General features: G+C 36.4%; 1 protein-coding gene and 1 pseudogene across 3 annotated transcripts; one reads left to right on the forward strand and one right to left on the reverse strand.

Moving 5' to 3' along the window:
* Positions 1-17,717, reverse strand: part of LOC121774851 — a 91,877-nt pseudogene extending 74,160 nt beyond the window's left edge.
* On the forward strand, positions 5,587-8,268 carry LOC121774858 (actin-1-like). Of its 3 annotated transcripts, none has more exons than XM_042171733.1 (5): positions 5,587-5,929; positions 6,355-6,432; positions 6,532-6,925; positions 7,003-7,616; positions 7,699-8,268. In XM_042171733.1, exons 2-5 carry the CDS (start codon positions 6,373-6,375, stop codon positions 7,762-7,764), a joined length of 1,134 nt encoding a protein of 377 aa, XP_042027667.1. In that variant the 5' UTR covers positions 5,587-5,929; positions 6,355-6,372; the 3' UTR covers positions 7,765-8,268. The 3 variants fall into 3 exon arrangements, with proteins under 3 accessions (XP_042027667.1, XP_042027666.1, XP_042027668.1); XM_042171732.1 differs by having other exon boundaries at positions 5,587-5,925; XM_042171734.1 differs by having other exon boundaries at positions 5,587-5,843.
* Positions 17,718-18,294: the final 577 nt, after the last annotated feature.

Consider the following 18,294-nt stretch of genomic DNA (forward strand, 5'->3'; position numbering starts at 1 on the left):
TGTAGTGTGTTTGGTTCATGAGATTCAATCCTAGATGAATAATCATGGGATAATTAGTCATAGGTAATCCCCTATGACTAAAATAATCTCACAACTCAATCCTATATTATATCTTGGTATTATTTTATCTTGGCAACCGAACACTACCTACCACTACTAATAATATATTGCTTATTTGCTTAATAACGCGTGTGCAATTAATTTAGAGGTGATGAAAACGAGGGAGATGATGAGAAGAAGAAAGTTGATGAAGAGGCTCCCCATATTCACGATTGAGCAACTAAATATTTTGCGGGATTATTAGGAAGAATAATTGTTATTATTATTTAAAATGTTTTTGTTCCACATTTATGCTCATTTATCATTTTACATGTGAACGATTTAATTAGCGATATACCGAGAAAGTACTAGGACAACACTTGTGAATGTCATTTGACAATGTCGGTGATTTAGTATGAAGAGATAACAGTCAATTAAATCAAGGATAAAATTCTGGTTAGTTCCATGAAATTTATAAATACAACATTAAATCAACTCTCAATTGCTCAATCAGTATATAAAAACAGACCTTTTTTATGATGCTAGAAATGACATTGATTAAATATCTATTTAATAAAAGGCAATAAATAAACATGTCTAAAACAATAAAACAATCTCTAGTTTGTAGTATTATCTTTTAATTTGTTAAGAATCCAAGCATTACTCGATTTCCTTTGGGTGTTATGTTTCCAAATGAGAATGAAAACAATTTTTAGTTTGTAATTATCTTCTTGACAATCAATTAAAACTACCTCATTAGTACTTTATATTGCACCTTCAGATATATTGGTTTGTCTTTTCTACATGTTCTGATGTTTTACTTCTTTCCTTTTCTTAGTAGAATCATGTTTTGAATACCCCTGATATTTTTATTTGCATATTGTGTGTTTTTTCGTACTTCTGCATGAACAATTTAGGTACGACTTCAGTTTTAAACACATATTCGAAAGAGACCATAAATGAAAAATAAATTTGAGTTAATCGAGTTGAGAAGCTAGATCGCCATTACTTTATTTTGATTATGATGATATGATGTAGTCGACTTTTGCTTCTAATTTTGTGAAGTTCTAAAACATAGCATCCTTTCTGTATCCTTCACAATGGAAGCTGTATTTCATGGAAATGCAAGTATGCCTTGTAACTCTGTAAGGTTTAAGATACAAGTTACAATTGAACATGTGTAGTATTATAAGCTTGTTTGAAAACCTTATCTGATAGCATGGTTTGTTGTCTGGATTGGCTTTAGCCTATACATATTTTGACAGACATTACATTTTGTGTACCTTTTAGGGCACATTTGGACTCTATCAAGGTGCAAGTAATCATAATTTGATGATTCGCAGGCTTAAGAAAGATGTTCTCCCCGAGCTTCCGAAGAAATGCAGGCAACAAGCATACATTTGTGTAGAAGAGTATATGTAAATGCAAAGTGCAAAGGCAAAGTGCATTTGTAAATGCTTATTCTGGCTGCTCAAACAAATATTTGCCATTTTTATTTTAGATGAATGGAAAAATCCCATTAATGATATTTTGTTTGTGAAAGGGAAGATCAAATCATGTCAGTCCAAGGAAGAAGCTGAATCATTGAAGTTCACAGACAAAAATCTTATTAATAAGGTAGGACTGTGAAACAATCCTTTTGTTCAGCTTTACTTGATCACTTATGTTTCACCATTGGTTACACTAAATGATTCCATGACCTTTTTATTTATTTCATAAAATGCCTCTGATTCTGCTGCAGTTGATCAGGTATCATGTTACCAACTTTATTTTCACATAGGCTGACAAATGACAATGCATTGCTATCAAATTGAATGAAAAAAAAGAGGTGACACAATTCATTAGGTTTACTTAAATCTCTTAATAATACTTACTTCTGAGCATGAGTGGAGGTGACCAGTCGGTAATATTATTGACATCAAGTTTTCTTTTATTGTGAGTAAAAATAAATACTTTAGATATGAAAATGCTAAAAGTTGTAATTTTACTGGAAGCCTATAACCAGGGCCTAGTGCTATCTAGAGGAATATGTTAGAAATTGTTGAGTGTAAAGTGTTAGTCCATTTTGTAGCCAGGTTTAGCATCTTTGATTATCAAGTCTCAACTGTAATAGGAGTATCATACAAATTTACAATAACGAAAATTAAGTTATTGTCACATTCAACCTTAGATATATTTTAAGACTGAACTACATAAATGATACTTGATCTTTTACTTTCGCACATAAATAGTACCTGGTCTTTATTTATATTGTTTTTGGTACCTATAAATCACATTTTTAGTACCTGATGCAATTTTCACCCCAAAATACCCTCTAAACAAATTCATTTTTTCATTTGTGTCATAAAAGATATTTTGGACATTGACAGAACTAGTACCAAAAGTGATATTATAACATCTTCTCTCATTCTCCTCACTCTCTATACTATTATTATTAATCAATATTAATATTACTATTTTGATGTTATAAATTAATAATTAATTTATTTTATAATATCATTTAAATATACTTAATCATAATTATAGTTATAATTATATTTAATTATTATAATAATATTATTGTTATAATAGTAAAAACTAGTACAAGTAATTAATAAATAATAAATATATATTTAATTAATAACTAATCAATATAGTCTTAATCAAAATTTAAAATTGTGAGTTATATTCATAATGATAAAGAGTTTGAATAATTTTAGTTAGGTGTTTCAATCCTAAAATGAGTATAAATAATTTAATTAAAAATATTCAATTGATTTAAATACTTTAAATAATTAATTTAATTAGGTATTTTGTTATTGATTTATATTATGAATGCAATTAGATGTATGTATAAAATACTAAAAAGAAAGAAAAAAAAGAAGAGAAAAGAAAAAAGAGGAAACATAAACTAAGGAGAAAAAAGAATAGAAGAAAGGAAGATAAAATACTAAAAAGAAAGAAGAAAAGAGAAAGAAGAAAGGAAGATAAAATATTAAAAAGAAAAAAGAAAATGAAGAAAAAAGAAAGAAGAATAAACTAAAGAAGAAAAAAGAAATAAGAAAGGATGAAAAAAAAATCACATATTTGGTTCTATTTAATTGAAATTTCCAAAAATATCCTCTATAACAAAAAAAACACATGTTTGGTATCTAGGATTATTTTTATCATGGGGTACCAAACACTATATAAAATTAAAATCAGATGTCATTTATGTGCGAAAGTAAAAGATTATGTATCATTTATATAATTCACTCTATTTTAAATCAACTTAAATTAATTTTAACTAGACAAAGTGATTCGAAATAAATGACAATGGACATTTTAAGAGTGGACCTAAAGATGAATTATATACGAGTAATAATATAAAATATATTCTTATTTATAATTGTTTCAAATTGGAATCATAAATATATCTGATAAATAAGTTTTAGTGTACATGGTTTTTTACCGAAAAAAGGCAATCCCACTATGTTACCTTATGCTGATTGGAAAAATACCAACTTCTCATAATATATTTAATATACATCCAATATTTGTATTAAAATTGGCGGTAGAATGATCTAAATTTTCCAATTGGCACCGTAAATTTACCCAATTGATATGATCAATATTATTGAAAGTGACAATTTGAATATTACTACTCCCTCCGTCACAGTTTAAGAGTCTTGTTTTATTATTTCTGTCCTTCCCAGTTTAAGAGTTTCATTTAGAGTTTACCTTATTTGGACATAAAATTTAACCTCATTGTTGATGAAATTTACACTCAAATGTCATTACTTTCATAAAAATAAAACAAAACAAAATTTTAAACATACTCCTTCCGTCTCATTGAAGATGACTCACTTTTCTTTTTTGTTTGTCCTAACTAAGATGACTCATTACTAAAAATTGAAATACCTTTCTCTCTACTTTATTCTCTCTCTCTTACTTTACTCTCTCCCCTTTACACACAAAATAAAGATGCATAAATTTTCGTGCCGCCCAAAGAATGGGTTATTTTCCTTGGGACGGAGGGAGTACAAAAAGTCAAAAGGGTCTCACTTTTCACTACTTCACTTCAATTATTACACATTCCAACAACTACTACACTTCAATTATTACACACTCTAACAATTTCTTAAAACTCGTGTTCTAACTAAATTGCACTCCTAAACTGGGATGGAGGGAGTATATGATTGTAGTTTAGTCTTCCACGCGTTGGAATTTTCTTTTCTTTTTAGTACTTCATCCGTCTCATTAAAGATGAACCACTTTCCTTTTTTTATTTGTCTCAATTAATATGATCCCTTACTAAAAATTGAAACATCTTTCTCTCTATTTATTCTCTTTCTCTTATTTTACTCTGTCCATTTCACATATAAAATAAAGTTGCATAAATTCTCATGCCGCCTAAGAACGGGGTCATCTTTCTTGGGACGGAGGGAGTACCACTTACCATAATTTTTATCGAAATTTTAATAGTATAAAGTAGGATTAGAGTGGCGCGTAAATTGACTAATGGCATAATATGATCGTAGCTGCAACACAATACACCTTTTCGGTATCGAATTGTTGGAGTTCATCTTGTACATACATAGTTACATGTTTTATTTGATTGAATTGTTTGAATTCCATTTGATTTATCATATAGTATTACTTGTCACTTAAATGTCCCATTTTATTATTTCAAAGTTGTTATTAATAATTTATTTTACTTTTATTATATTTGGTATATAAATCTCACATTTCCTAAACTCATTTCATTCCCATTGAATTATATAATGCAAATTGTAAAATAAATCATAAATGATTGTCATATTTTGATTTGTCCCACACTTTCAAAAACTGAATTATAAATCGCGAAGTTTTTGCAAGTTTTTGCATCGCAATTATTCCATCAGTCTCAGTTTCGGAAAAAATACTCATGTGGCAACTAATTTTTGAACACCTGAAATTTGAAAATGTTATTTAGGAATATTGTTAACTTTCTTCCTTAATTAGGAGGATATATGTTCAAAATATAAAATTACAAAATTACGAAGTTTGTCAGTTTTTTTTTAAACATGCTAAGTTTGAATAGTTATCCCTTGCCACATACGAAAACACATTTTTATTTTACTCGTATATATTAGTAAAATATTTTAATATTGGCTGTCACTCAACATGGGAGACTGTAACAATTGTGGGAGATTATTAATAATTAATGGAATGTCTCATTGAGCCCCATGCGTCAATAGGAATAATTTCTTATGGTAGGTTCGTATAGACTAGTTAATTAATTAATGTGGTAATCTATAAAACTATACAAAGATTAAATATTGTGTTAACAACAAATAAGTTTGACCTATATAGTATTATTGTCATCTACAATAAAATGGAAAGGTGGTGATATATTGTGTAAATCAAATGTATATATGTATTTAAACACAAGACTATCGCTTTTGTATAAATAATCATTTAATTTGTTCATTTTCATTCCTCTAAACACAGACTTTAATTTTTTTTCATTTAGGGTTTAAAGTGATGTTTACTCTATCTAAGATTCTCTTAGTTGTTTTTTGGGTTTGTGAGGGTCAACTTTAATTAAAATAACATCCGATATTTATGTCATTTATCTTTTCTGTATTGATAATATGAAAGGGTTAGTTTGAGATATATATTAGTATAAAATTATTATACAAATTTGATACTTTGAAAACAACATAGAAAAGATGCAAATAGAATTAGTTTGAAGAGAAATGAGAGTTAAAGCATCAAAATAGGAAGAGTGGTGTGGCCATCACTTGTTCAAAAATTGAGCGAATAACAAAGGAGCTGTAAATTCGGAGCTATGGAATAATCACGTCCACACCTCTTTGTATATAGTTACACATTCATTCGCAATCTCTCCAGATCGATTTCCTAATTCTATATTCACAATTTTGCGTAGGTGTATTTTCAGTTTCTCTCTCAGCAATTGGTGATTTGATGTTTTTCTGCTGCTGCATTTGGTTTTTGATCGATTGTGTTGCTGTAATTTTAATGGAGATGTGGCTAAATGCATTTAGATTTGATTGGATAATGAAATTGTTAGCATGAAAAATGATTTTTTTCTTTGAAGAAAATTGGTAATTAATTGTGCATATATGATCCGATCGTTAATCTGATTCATGCATAGATCGAGTTTTACGAAAATTGATTGTATTTGGAAATCATATTCTGGTTTTGTTGGATTATCACATTAATTGTTTTTGGAAATCGTATTTTGTAGTTTGAGCATGTTTTGGTTTGATTATCTTTTCTAATTTATCTCACATCTGATTTGAAGAGAGATCATATGTTCTGTGTATGTGCTTACTGTTAATCTGTTTTCAGCTGAAAAACTAGTTTAAAATGGCGGAAGCCGAGGATATCCAACCACTCGTCTGTGATAATGGAACTGGAATGGTTAAGGTATTGATAAAACTCTTATCAGTGTGATGAGACATGAATTTTGTTGATTTGATTATGTGCATTAATGAATGGTATCAAATTGAGGTATTGTTTGTATAGGCTGGCTTTGCTGGAGATGATGCTCCACGAGCTGTGTTCCCTAGTATTGTAGGGAGGCCCCGCCACACCGGTGTGATGGTTGGTATGGGCCAGAAAGATGCATATGTTGGGGACGAGGCTCAGTCGAAGAGAGGTATTCTAACTTTGAAGTACCCCATCGAGCATGGTATTGTCAACAATTGGGATGACATGGAGAAGATTTGGCATCACACGTTCTACAACGAGCTCCGTGTGGCCCCAGAGGAGCACCCCATCCTTCTCACAGAAGCACCCCTGAATCCAAAGGCTAACAGGGAGAAGATGACTCAGATCATGTTTGAGACATTCAATGCCCCTGCCATGTATGTCGCTATCCAGGCCGTCCTGTCCCTGTATGCTAGTGGACGAACCACTGGTAGGAAGTTTGCATATACATCGTTTACAATACATCTCTGGTGATAATGATTTACTGACATGGTTCCTTCCTTGAAGGTATTGTGCTGGATTCTGGTGATGGTGTGAGTCACACTGTCCCTATCTATGAGGGTTACTCCCTCCCACATGCCATCCTTCGTCTGGACTTGGCTGGACGTGATCTTACTGACTACCTGATGAAGATTCTGACTGAGCGTGGTTACTCATTCACCACCTCAGCAGAGCGAGAAATTGTGAGGGACATGAAGGAGAAGCTGTCCTACATTGCTCTTGACTACGAGCAGGAGCTCGAGACTGCAAGAACCAGCTCCTCTGTTGAGAAGAGCTTCGAGCTGCCTGATGGGCAGGTCATTACCATTGGTAATGAACGTTTTCGTTGCCCTGAGGTCCTCTTCCAGCCTGCAATGATCGGTATGGAAGCAGCGGGTATCCATGAGACCACCTACAACTCCATCATGAAGTGCGACGTGGATATTAGGAAGGATCTCTACAGCAACATTGTTCTCAGTGGAGGTACTACTATGTTCACTGGTATTGCTGATAGAATGAGCAAGGAGATCACCGCCCTCGCTCCCAGCAGCATGAAGATTAAGGTCGTCGCTCCTCCTGAGAGGAAATACAGTGTCTGGATTGGAGGCTCCATTTTGGCCTCTCTCAGTACCTTCCAACAGGTTGCTTCTTTTACCAATGATCAATTTTCAATCAACCGAACTTCACTTTTAGTCTTCTAACTTGACTATCTTATGTATACAGATGTGGATATCCAAATCCGAATATGATGAGTCGGGTCCATCCATTGTTCACAGGAAATGTTTCTAAGCAGGCCATCTCACAAGGTTTTGGCACTGGTGATCTATCGGTGGTCAGGATCAATTTTTGGATTTTAATTTTCATTGAGATGGTAAAGAGTTTTTTTGCTTCATTGTTCCTATTCTTTAATTTGTTCTTCGTTTAGCTACAAAAAAATCGGTATGGAAAGTAGATGTCCGATAACATGGGCATGTCCTGGTAAAAGTTAGATGAATAACTTGACGTTCCAGTTCGATTGTGGAAGAGTAGAAGTCCATGCTACTATAGATGAGGTCTTGATCATTTTCTGGGTGGAGTATTTGTTGGTTCATCTTGAGCTGGTGCTAAGAGCGCACTGTATGCCATCTCTGCAACTCATGTCGCGCTCTGCTGTTTTTCCTCAAATCTACAAGGGATGTTAAGAGAAATAAATTAGAATGGATTTGTATTCTTTTATGCTTTCATTACATCTTTTAGTGTGTAGATTTTGTTCGAGATTCTTAATAAAATGTTGCGTTATTTCATTGGCAGAAAGTGCTGTTTCTAAGTTCAGTTGTTGAATTTTTTTCATTATCACACACAAACACACTATATAACATGCATATAATACTGCATTGTCCAATACATAAATATCTGTGCATGAAAATAGTTGGATAATTTTGTTCTTGATGAAGTTAGATAAAACCAACTAAGGACTTTTACTTGAATAAAAAGCAGGAATTCCTATCAGCAACTATATAAATTAGTGCATCTCTATATCCTCTTATATAATGTAAAACATGTCCTGGAAGTATTTAGCAAAAATGTGAAACACTAAGCAAGGATGGTCTGAGAAGGAAAAGCCGCGGAGGATGCTAGAAACGATTAGGTTGTGTGAGCTATAAGACATTTAGAACAAGCTATTGTAAGGAAAATTAAACACCTTAACCTGGTCTTGAAGTGTTTGGATTGAAACACAAGCCTTAAAACTAAGGCCATTCGCAACGCTGTCTCTTATCCGTCTATTAACCATCTCATCTCTTCACTATTCATGGGTCTCACTGTACTTTTCATCTCATCTCTTAACTAAGAGACAGTACATGTATCCCTCCATCTCTTAACCGTCTCTTAACCATCTCATCTCATCTCATCTCATCCCTTAACTATTCATTCAATTTCATTTTTTATTTTTATTTCCAACAAATTCAATTAATAAAAACACACTTCATTAAATAAAATAAAATTACAACTTAAAATTCTAAAAAAAAAACACACATAATTAAAATCCTAAAAAAAATTAAAAATACATAATTTAATTTATTCTGCTCACTCTCTCTAAATTCAAAATCTCACAACACAAAGAAGCTGAAGAAAGAGTTATCTAATGACGATCATGTATGTCTACTGGTTGCCAAATTTTGCCCAAATGTACTCCATTTGCTCAAATGGATCAATGAATGAATTAAATTTGAGAAAAGAATAATGTTTTGAGATGAAGAATGTAGAGTGTTTGAGAGTGTTTGAGTGAGAATAGAGAGTTTTTTTTGGAGAATTAACTTGTGAGAATGATTTGATATTTATAGAAGTGATTGGGGCTTAAAAAAATACAAAGAAAATTAAAAATTTGTAAAAAACGGCTATAAACGGCTAGTATAATTTTGGGATTTTTTTATTTTTTGAGTTTTTCTGAATTTAAAAAAAAAACAAAAAAAATACATTTTCAACGGAAATAAACGACGCCCACTCGCGGACTGCCGAGTGGGCTTCACGAACAAACCACAGCTCGCCACGTGGCAAGCTGTCTCGCGGGGCGTCTCTCCGCGGCGAGACAGGGGACGGGCTGGGGACGAGACGGAGCCCGCATCGCTGTCTCGATGCGGTCTCGTCTCTCCAAGATGAGATAGAGCCCGCATCGAGACGCGATGCGGGTGCCCTGGCTGTGTCTGCCTGCAAAAGAATTGAAACTCACTTTAGATAAAGAGCACTGAGAGCAAAATAGAAGCAAATATAGTTTGATTATCCATCGTTGCAAATTATAAGCTGTTTCTGTCGGTTGCTACCTTATCATAAGGAGATATTACCTTGACATCAATTAAGTAATGTTCTGATGCACCATCCTCAAATAACTATGAATAGTATTTCTTCAATATAATGTAATAGGGTTTGTTTCAACCGTTTCTGCTGCAAAATAGAAGCAAATATAGTATTTCTGCTGAGAGAAATTGCTGTTTGTGTAATTCGTATTGCAGTAATAGGGTTTGTTTCATTTATTTCTGCTGTAATTTTTCTTTGTTCATTTGACTAGTGTTACGATCCGAGCTCGTAACTTCCCTATCTTAGCTCGTCACTGCCGAACTCAGTGACTTCTTCTCGGTCCTACTTGTTACGATCCGAGCTCGTAGCTTCCCTATCTTAGCTCGTCACTGCCGAACTCAGTGACTTCTTCTCGGTCTCCCTCTCTTAGTTCGGCATTGTCGAACTCAGCGATAATACGCAAAGCAACTCTTGAATGAACAACCGAGGATCGTATTATTGAATCAACAAGAAGTTTACACGATAGAAACAATCAAACGAAGAGGAGGAACTAGATCCACGATCTAAGCTCCGATTTACAATTCAACACTATACTCGACATAACCGAAAGAAATAAGCAACTCCTCTACTTATACTCTTCATCTTAGCTCACTTAACTAACTAACATCCACGTCATATCTCACGTGATGATTGCCAGCTGGCTTGAGTTAGTTACACAGCAACTAACTCCTACTTAACTCCCAACTTCCAACGACTTCCTTTATAGCTCGCTATCTTGTGTTGCATGCATTTTACGCATGAATGATCATGCATGCAACAATACCCCCGACTTAAGGTTCCTTGTCCTCAAGGAACCAAGGGAAACGCTCGGTGATCACGTCCGCGAATTCCCAAGAAGCATCGGCAGGGGATCTATCTTTCCAATGGATCAGCCATTTTGTAGCCGCTTGATTGTGTCGCTTCACCATTTTTCTATCCAGAATCGCTTGTGGTATAGCATCATTGATATGAGATGTAGATGGTAGATCTGAAATAGGCCCGAGAGGAGGTGCAGCGGCCTTCAGTAATGAAACATGAAAGACATCATGTATAGCAGCTGATGAGGGTAAATTCAGCTTATAAGCTACCTTCCCCATTCTATCCACGATCTGATATGGTCCAAAAAACTTAGCTTCGAACTTGTGGTGTTTGCCCCGAATAGATTTCTGCCTATAGTCTTGAAGCTTCAGCCAAACCCAATCACCAATCTGAAACTCTCTGTCAAAACGATGAAGATCAGCTTGTTTCTTCATTCTTGCTGCAGCTTTCTCAATATTTTTCTTTAATATGACAATCATCTCCTCTCTATCTCTCAAAGCAATGTCTATAGCTTCAATATCTGAATCCCCAGGTAGGTATGGGACATGTAAAGGAGGTGGAAATCCATATAATGCTTCAAAGGGGGTCATCCGAATACTCGAGTGATAAGTAGTGTTGTACCAATATTCGGCTAATCCCAGCCATTGAACCCAAGAGTGTGGTTTCTCTCCCATAGAGCATCTCAAATAACATTGTAAACATCTATTAACAACCTCAGATTGTCCATCGGTCTCAGGGTGATAGGCTGTAGAATATAGCAATTCCACACCCAATAAAGTCATAAACTCCTTCCAGAAAGCTCCCACAAACACAGCACCTCGATCACTCACAATTTTAGCAGGCATGCCATGTAATTTGAAAACAAAATCCATGAATATTTCTGCTACTTTCTTGGCTGTAAAAGGATGGGACAAAGCCATAAAATGAGCATACTTACTCAACCGGTCTACCACCACAAATATAGTGTCTTTTCCATGCGAAGTAGGTAAAGCCTCTATGAAATCCATAGTGATATCAGTAAAAATTGCAGCAGGCATAGGCAGGGGTTGAAGTAATCCAGCCGGGGAAGTAGTACTTGGTTTATATCGTTGGCAAGTCACACACATCCTCACAAATTCTTTAACATCCTTCATCATTTTAGGCCAATAACACAAGGCAGAGATCCTCTTGTAGGTTCCCAACACACCCGAATGGCCAGCTGTTGCAGACTCATGGAATATAGTTAGAATTTTGGCCTTCAAGAATACATCATTTCCAACTACAAGTCTGCCATTTCTCCTTAACTCACCATTTTTCCAGCTAAATTTAGGGTGAGAAGTAGTATCAGTCTGTTTTGCATTCAAAATTAATTGAATTTGTTGATCTGCTTTCCAAGATTCCTTAATCTGCTCAATTAATTCCAAGGGAATTATAAGAGAAGTTAGAGCAAATATCATAGATTCTGGCACCCTAGATAAGGCATCAGCCACTGCATTATCACATCCTTTCTTGTACCTTATCTCATAATCGAATTGCATAAGTTTTGTCATCCAAGCTTGTTGAGTTGGAGTTGTCAACTTCTGCTCAACCAAATATTTGAGGCTCTGATGATCAGTTAGGATTATAAACCTCCTACATTGCAGGTAGTAATACCATTTTTTTACTGCCATCAAGATAGCCAAGAGTTCTTTTTCATACACAGACAGGGCTTGATGTTTAGGAGTTAAGGCTTTGCTGATAAAAGCTATAGGATGTTTCTCCTGCATTAGTACAGCACCAATACCCACTCCAGATGCGTCTGTTTCAACTACAAACTCCTTGGAGAAATCGGGTAAAGCTAAAACTGGTGCAGATATCATAGCACTTTTTAATTTATCAAAAGCCTCTTGTGCTTCCTCAGGCCAACTAAATGCAGCACCTTTTGTCACCTCTATCAATGGTTTAGCAATGACTCCATAATTGTATACAAATCGCCTATAATATCCAGTTAAACCCAAGAAGCTTCTAACATGTTTAATCGTTTTTGGTCTTGGCCAATTCTTAACCGCTGCTATCTTGGCTTCATCAGTAGCAACACCATCAGCAGAAATGACATGTCCCAAGTATTCCACCCTTCTACACCCAAAACTACATTTAGACTTCTTAGCTAGAAGGCTGTGCTGCTTCATTAAGTTCATCACAGCCTTCAAGTGAAACTCATGGTCTTCCTTACTTTTGCTATAGATCAAGATGTCATCAAAGAAAACCAAAATAAATTTCCTCAAATGCTCTCTGAAGACAGAATTCATCAAGTTTTGAAAGGTGGCCGGAGCATTTGTTAATCCAAATGGCATCACTAAAAATTCATAGTGACCGGAGTGAGTTTTGAAGGCTGTTTTATGGATGTCCTCCAGCCTCATTCGAACTTGCCAATAGCCAGACCGTAGATCAATTTTAGAAAACCAAGTAGCCCCACCCAACTCATCCAAAAGCTCCTCAATAACCGGTATAGGATATTTATCCTTAACCGTGATAGCATTTAAAGCTCTATAATCCACACACATGCGCCATGATGAATCCTTCTTCTTGACTAAAACAATAGGGCTAGCAAAGGAACTCTCACTATGCCTTATAACTCCAGATTTCAGCATTTCATCAATCATAGTTTCAATGATATCTTTCTGTTTGGAAGCATATTTATAGGGCCTTATGTTGACAGCATTAGACCCCTCTTTCAAAATGATTTTGTGATCTTGCTCCCTCGGTGGTGGTAATGAACTTGGCTCTGCAAATATGGCTTCATTCTCATCCAATATCAGTTTAAGTTCTGGCCATATTTCCTCTGTACTGATCTCATAACAGAAGGAAATTTCCTCTTCTATTGAAGGCATCAGCTGGCTGATCTTTCTTTCATTTTCATCTTTTTCTTGCAGGTTGCAGATATGTAAACAATGTAATTGATCAGATTTTGGTGACCATAGCTCTCCTTGCAACTTCACAACCGCACCATATAATTTGAATTGCATAGTCAGCTTGTTGAAATCCCATGTAATCTCACCCAAGGTAGACAACCAAGCACCACCCAATATCAAATCATAAGTTTCTAAATGAATAAGATAGACCTCAGCTTGAAATGTTGCTCCCTGCATTTCCCACTCAAGGTTACTACATTTCTGATTGCATTGCAGTAGTTGTCCATTAGCAACCTCTACAGCCTTAGAGCTCACTGCAGTGAGTTCACACTTAATCTTTTTAGCTACTCTGGAACTCAAGAAGTTATGAGTACTCCCAGTATCAATTAAGATCTTTAAAGCCTTTTTCTGACAGATTCCCCTAATCCTCATCAGTTGAGGTCCATTCTTACCCCAAACAGCATGTAAAGACAGCTGGAGATCCGGTTCTTCACCATCCCTTGTTTCATCTGCCAAATCTGCTTGTTCCTCACTTTCTGCTGTGTCTCCCAGCTCAATCAGTTGTATAACATAAAATTTCCTCTTAGAACATTGATGATTAGGAGTGAATTTTTCCGTGCACCAGAAACACTCCTTCCTAGCTCTTTTTTCATCCATTTCTTTGGGTGATAGATTAGTGCTAGCTCTAACACCACCCAAACGATTAGGCTCCTTATTACCTCCACTCCAATTGTTAGTATTCACCACAGGTTTACTATTAGTGGTGACTGCCAGAGGCTTACTACTCGAGTAATAACTGCTATTAGAATACACGTTACTCTGCATCACCTTAGGCTTAATTCCTAAAGCCTTCACAGTTAGTTCTTGCAATTTAGCTAATGAGTAAGCCTCAGCCAAGCTCTTAGGTTTAAACATTCTCACTGGCATTTGTAGTTCATCAATAAGTCCAGATAAGAAAAAACTAAGTGCTTGATCCTCTCTTATACTAGCTCTCGGATACAACTCATCAAAAGTATCCATGTATGATTGTAGCGTACCTTTTTGTTTGAGATTCCTCAGATCTGCAAGCGGATCCTCAAAAGCATGAGCTCCAAAGCGAGCTGCTACGCACGAGATGTAATATCTCCAATCAACATACGCCTCATTTCCATGTAGAGTCAAAAATCCTCTATGCCATTGGAGAGCTTTTCCTTCCATATGAATTGCTGCTACCTTTACTTTCTCCGCCTCTGGTACCCTTGCTACTTGAAAAAAATATTCAGCTCTCATCATCCAACCTTCAAATCCTTCACCATCAAATTTAGGAAACTCATATCGAGTAGATCTTCCCCAATCTGATTTTCCTTCGCTACTTCCTTCACCATTATCCATTGCTGCGTTGTTTTTCTGATTCTGCAAATTAATCGTAGCGATTGCTTGCCTCAATTCCAAAATTTGGATTTCCTGCTCATGAATGACTTGATCACGCTCACTTAACTTCTGATCCATCAATTCCGCCATTTTCTTCTCCATTTCAGCGCCTCGCGTCACTGTTCCAGTTTTCGGAGATCGACTGCTCTGGATACCACTTGTTACGATCCGAGCTCGTAACTTCCCTATCTTAGCTCGTCACTGCCGAACTCAGTGACTTCTTCTCGGTCCTACTTGTTACGATCCGAGCTCGTAGCTTCCCTATCTTAGCTCGTCACTGCCGAACTCAGTGACTTCTTCTCGGTCTCCCTCTCTTAGTTCGGCATTGTCGAACTCAGCGATAATACGCAAAGCAACTCTTGAATGAACAACCGAGGATCGTATTATTGAATCAACAAGAAGTTTACACGATAGAAACAATCAAACGAAGAGGAGGAACTAGATCCACGATCTAAGCTCCGATTTACAATTCAACACTATACTCGACATAACCGAAAGAAATAAGCAACTCCTCTACTTATACTCTTCATCTTAGCTCACTTAACTAACTAACATCCACGTGCTCGACTCTCATTGGCTGCAACACGTCATATCTCACGTGATGATTGCCAGCTGGCTTGAGTTAGTTACACAGCAACTAACTCCTACTTAACTCCCAACTTCCAACGACTTCCTTTATAGCTCGCTATCTTGTGTTGCATGCATTTTACGCATGAATGATCATGCATGCAACAACTAGCTTGTGGTATTAGTTTTCATTGGTAAGTAGTGTAATTACTTATATAGCGGATATTGACAGGCAAAATGCAGAAAATATTTATAAAGCGTAAGTACCCACAACATCATCCCAATCTATGTAGCTACACACATTCCCTAAATCAACTACTTTATCCTAATCAATTACTTAATCCTTCATAAATCTTGGTGATGATTGGATTATAAACTCCCTCGAGCTCATTCATCATGTGTTTGAAATCATCAGCCTCTGCAAGATTTTTTGAACTCAACCACAGCTCAGTTGACTTCAAAGCATTCTTGATCTTAATCTTGTCATTTTGGGTGAGCATAGTTGCAATCTTTTCATACCTTAAGGCTTCCTTCATATTGTAGACATACTTTTCCAAAGCTTTCTTGGCCTCAACTTTCCTTTCCTTCTCCACACCCTGCATCATCTTCCTTATCTCTTCCTGGGACAGCCTACCCATGTAGTCGGTGATTGTGATCTCGTTCTTGACTCCGGTCGCTATGTCCTCAGCTGAAACATTCATGATACCATCTGCATCGATGTTGAAACACACATTGATACCAGGAATGCCCCTTGGTGCCGGGGGTATGCCTTTGAGCTCAAATTTCCCTAACAGATTATTGCCTCTTACCGTTCTTCTTTCACCCTCGAACACCTTGATCTCCACACTGGCCTGATTGTCCTCGCACGTGGTGAACATCACCTCACTCGTTGTCGGGATGGGCGTATTCTTCGGAATGAAAACCTCCATCTGGCCTGTAACACCACGAATGCCGAGAGAGAAAGGAGTAACATCCATCAGAACCACACTCTCCACTTGCTCATTGCCTTTACCACTCAGCTTGGCAGCTAGCACTGCAGCACCGTAGGCCACAGCTTCGTCTGGGTTTATGGTCTTGCACACCTCCTTCCCATCGAACAACTCCTTCAGCATCTGCTGCACCTTAGGAATTCTCGTCAATCCTCCCACCAGCAACACCTCATCCACGTTGCTCTTATCCATCTTTGCATCCCCCAAGCATTTCTCAACCTGCTTCATACACTTTCTGAATAAATCCATGTTAAGTTTTTCAAATTCAACACGAGTGATAGTCGAAAACAGATCAATCCCCCCAAACAAGGAGTCAATAACAAGTGTGGTTTCAGAAGCCGAGGAAAGTATCCTCTTGGCTCTTTCACAAGCAGCCCTCAATCTCCTCAGAGCTCTTTGGTTCCCACTGATATCTATATCATTGATGCGTTTGAACTCTTGTACGAAGTGATTCACCATCCTGTTGTTGAAGTCTTGACCTCCGAGATGGGCATCACCAGCAGTAACCCTCACCTCAATAATATCCGCTTCTATCGTGGCCACACACACATCAAAAGTGCCACCACCAAGGTCGAAAATCAGCACGTTCTTAGCCACATTACCCCCTTTATCAAGACCGTATGCGATGGCTGCAGCAGTAGGCTCATTGATGATCCTCACAACGTTAAGGCCGGCAATGTTTCCAGCATCCTTGGTGGCCCGGCGCTGAGAGTCGTTGAAATAAGCAGGCACGGTGACAACAACATTCTTGACAGATGATCCAAGATAAGCCTCGGCGACATCCTTCATCTTAGAGAGCACCATCGAAGAGATCTCCTCAGCTGAAAATTGTGTCTCCTCTCCTTTGTAGGAGACTTCTATCATAGGCTTGTCGTTATTAGGGTGAGGAATGAGTTTGAATGGCCAGAGTTTCATGTCACTCATAACCATTGGGTCACTGAATTTCCGGCCAATCAGCCTCTTTGCATCTATAACAACATAATAAGAGTAAGTGTAACTAACTAAAACATCAACTAATTAAGTTAGTTTTGAGCATGTAAGAGAGAGGACTAATTAACTTACCGAAAACTGTGTTAGTAGGATTAAAGGCGAGTTGATCTTTAGCGGCGTCACCGACGAGACGCTCCGTGCGGGTGAAGGAGACGTAAGAGGGCGTGGTGCGGTTGCCCTGATCATTCGGTATAATCTCAACGCGGCCGTGCTGTCAAACTGCTGCGCATGAATACGTCGTCCCCAGATCTATCCCGATCGCCCGTGCTTCGCCATTTTCCGCCATTGATGATCGATGCCAGCAGCAATAAACAAACACTTTTGTTTTGTGGAAACAACTCAACTACTACGAAACCAAGATTCGGCAATATAGATAAGCTCTGCAGGAAATCTAAAATGAAATCTAAGAGCAATGATGGCCTCTTTCCATATCTGCATTACTAGCTAGTACGATCATACCCATCTACATGTGCCCAACTCGACTTCACGTCTTGTAATAAATCAACTGTCATGAGAATATTTACTTCATTTGTATTAAAAAAATATAGTTAATTTTTGCTATTTTGATCCATCCTTACCTTAATTAGTGTATTTTTTTTGTTTTTTAAATAAGAGTCATTTTTTTACTAATAATATTTTAATAACTTTTTTCTCTTATTTCACTTTACCATTTGTATAGAAATATGACATTCTCAAATCCTCTATTTTATGAGACAAATGGAGTAGGAATAAAATTAATATTCCATTCGTATGCGATTAGGAATCTCAATTGAGTTCGGTATAAATTCCAGAGAAACATGAATTGGAATAAAAGATGAAATTGTTTTTTATGCTAAGTTTGTTGTTTATAACATTTCCTTGTT

Source organism: Salvia splendens, chromosome 17, assembly GCF_004379255.2.
Source record: "Salvia splendens isolate huo1 chromosome 17, SspV2, whole genome shotgun sequence".
In the NCBI taxonomy this organism is placed as follows: Eukaryota; Viridiplantae; Streptophyta; class Magnoliopsida; order Lamiales; family Lamiaceae; genus Salvia; species Salvia splendens.

What these genes read in the sequence shown, in the direction of transcription:
- LOC121774858 (XM_042171733.1), top strand. Translation starts at nt 6,373, where the DNA reads ATGGCGGAAGCCGAGGATATCCAACCACTCGTCTGTGATAATGGAACT. An exon ending in TGCTAGTGGACGAACCACTG is followed by an intron (nt 6,926 to 7,002) that starts GTAGGAAGTTTG and finishes CCTTCCTTGAAG; the next exon opens with GTATTGTGCTGGATTCTGGT. An exon ending in CTCTCAGTACCTTCCAACAG is followed by an intron (nt 7,617 to 7,698) that starts GTTGCTTCTTTT and finishes TTATGTATACAG; the next exon opens with ATGTGGATATCCAAATCCGA.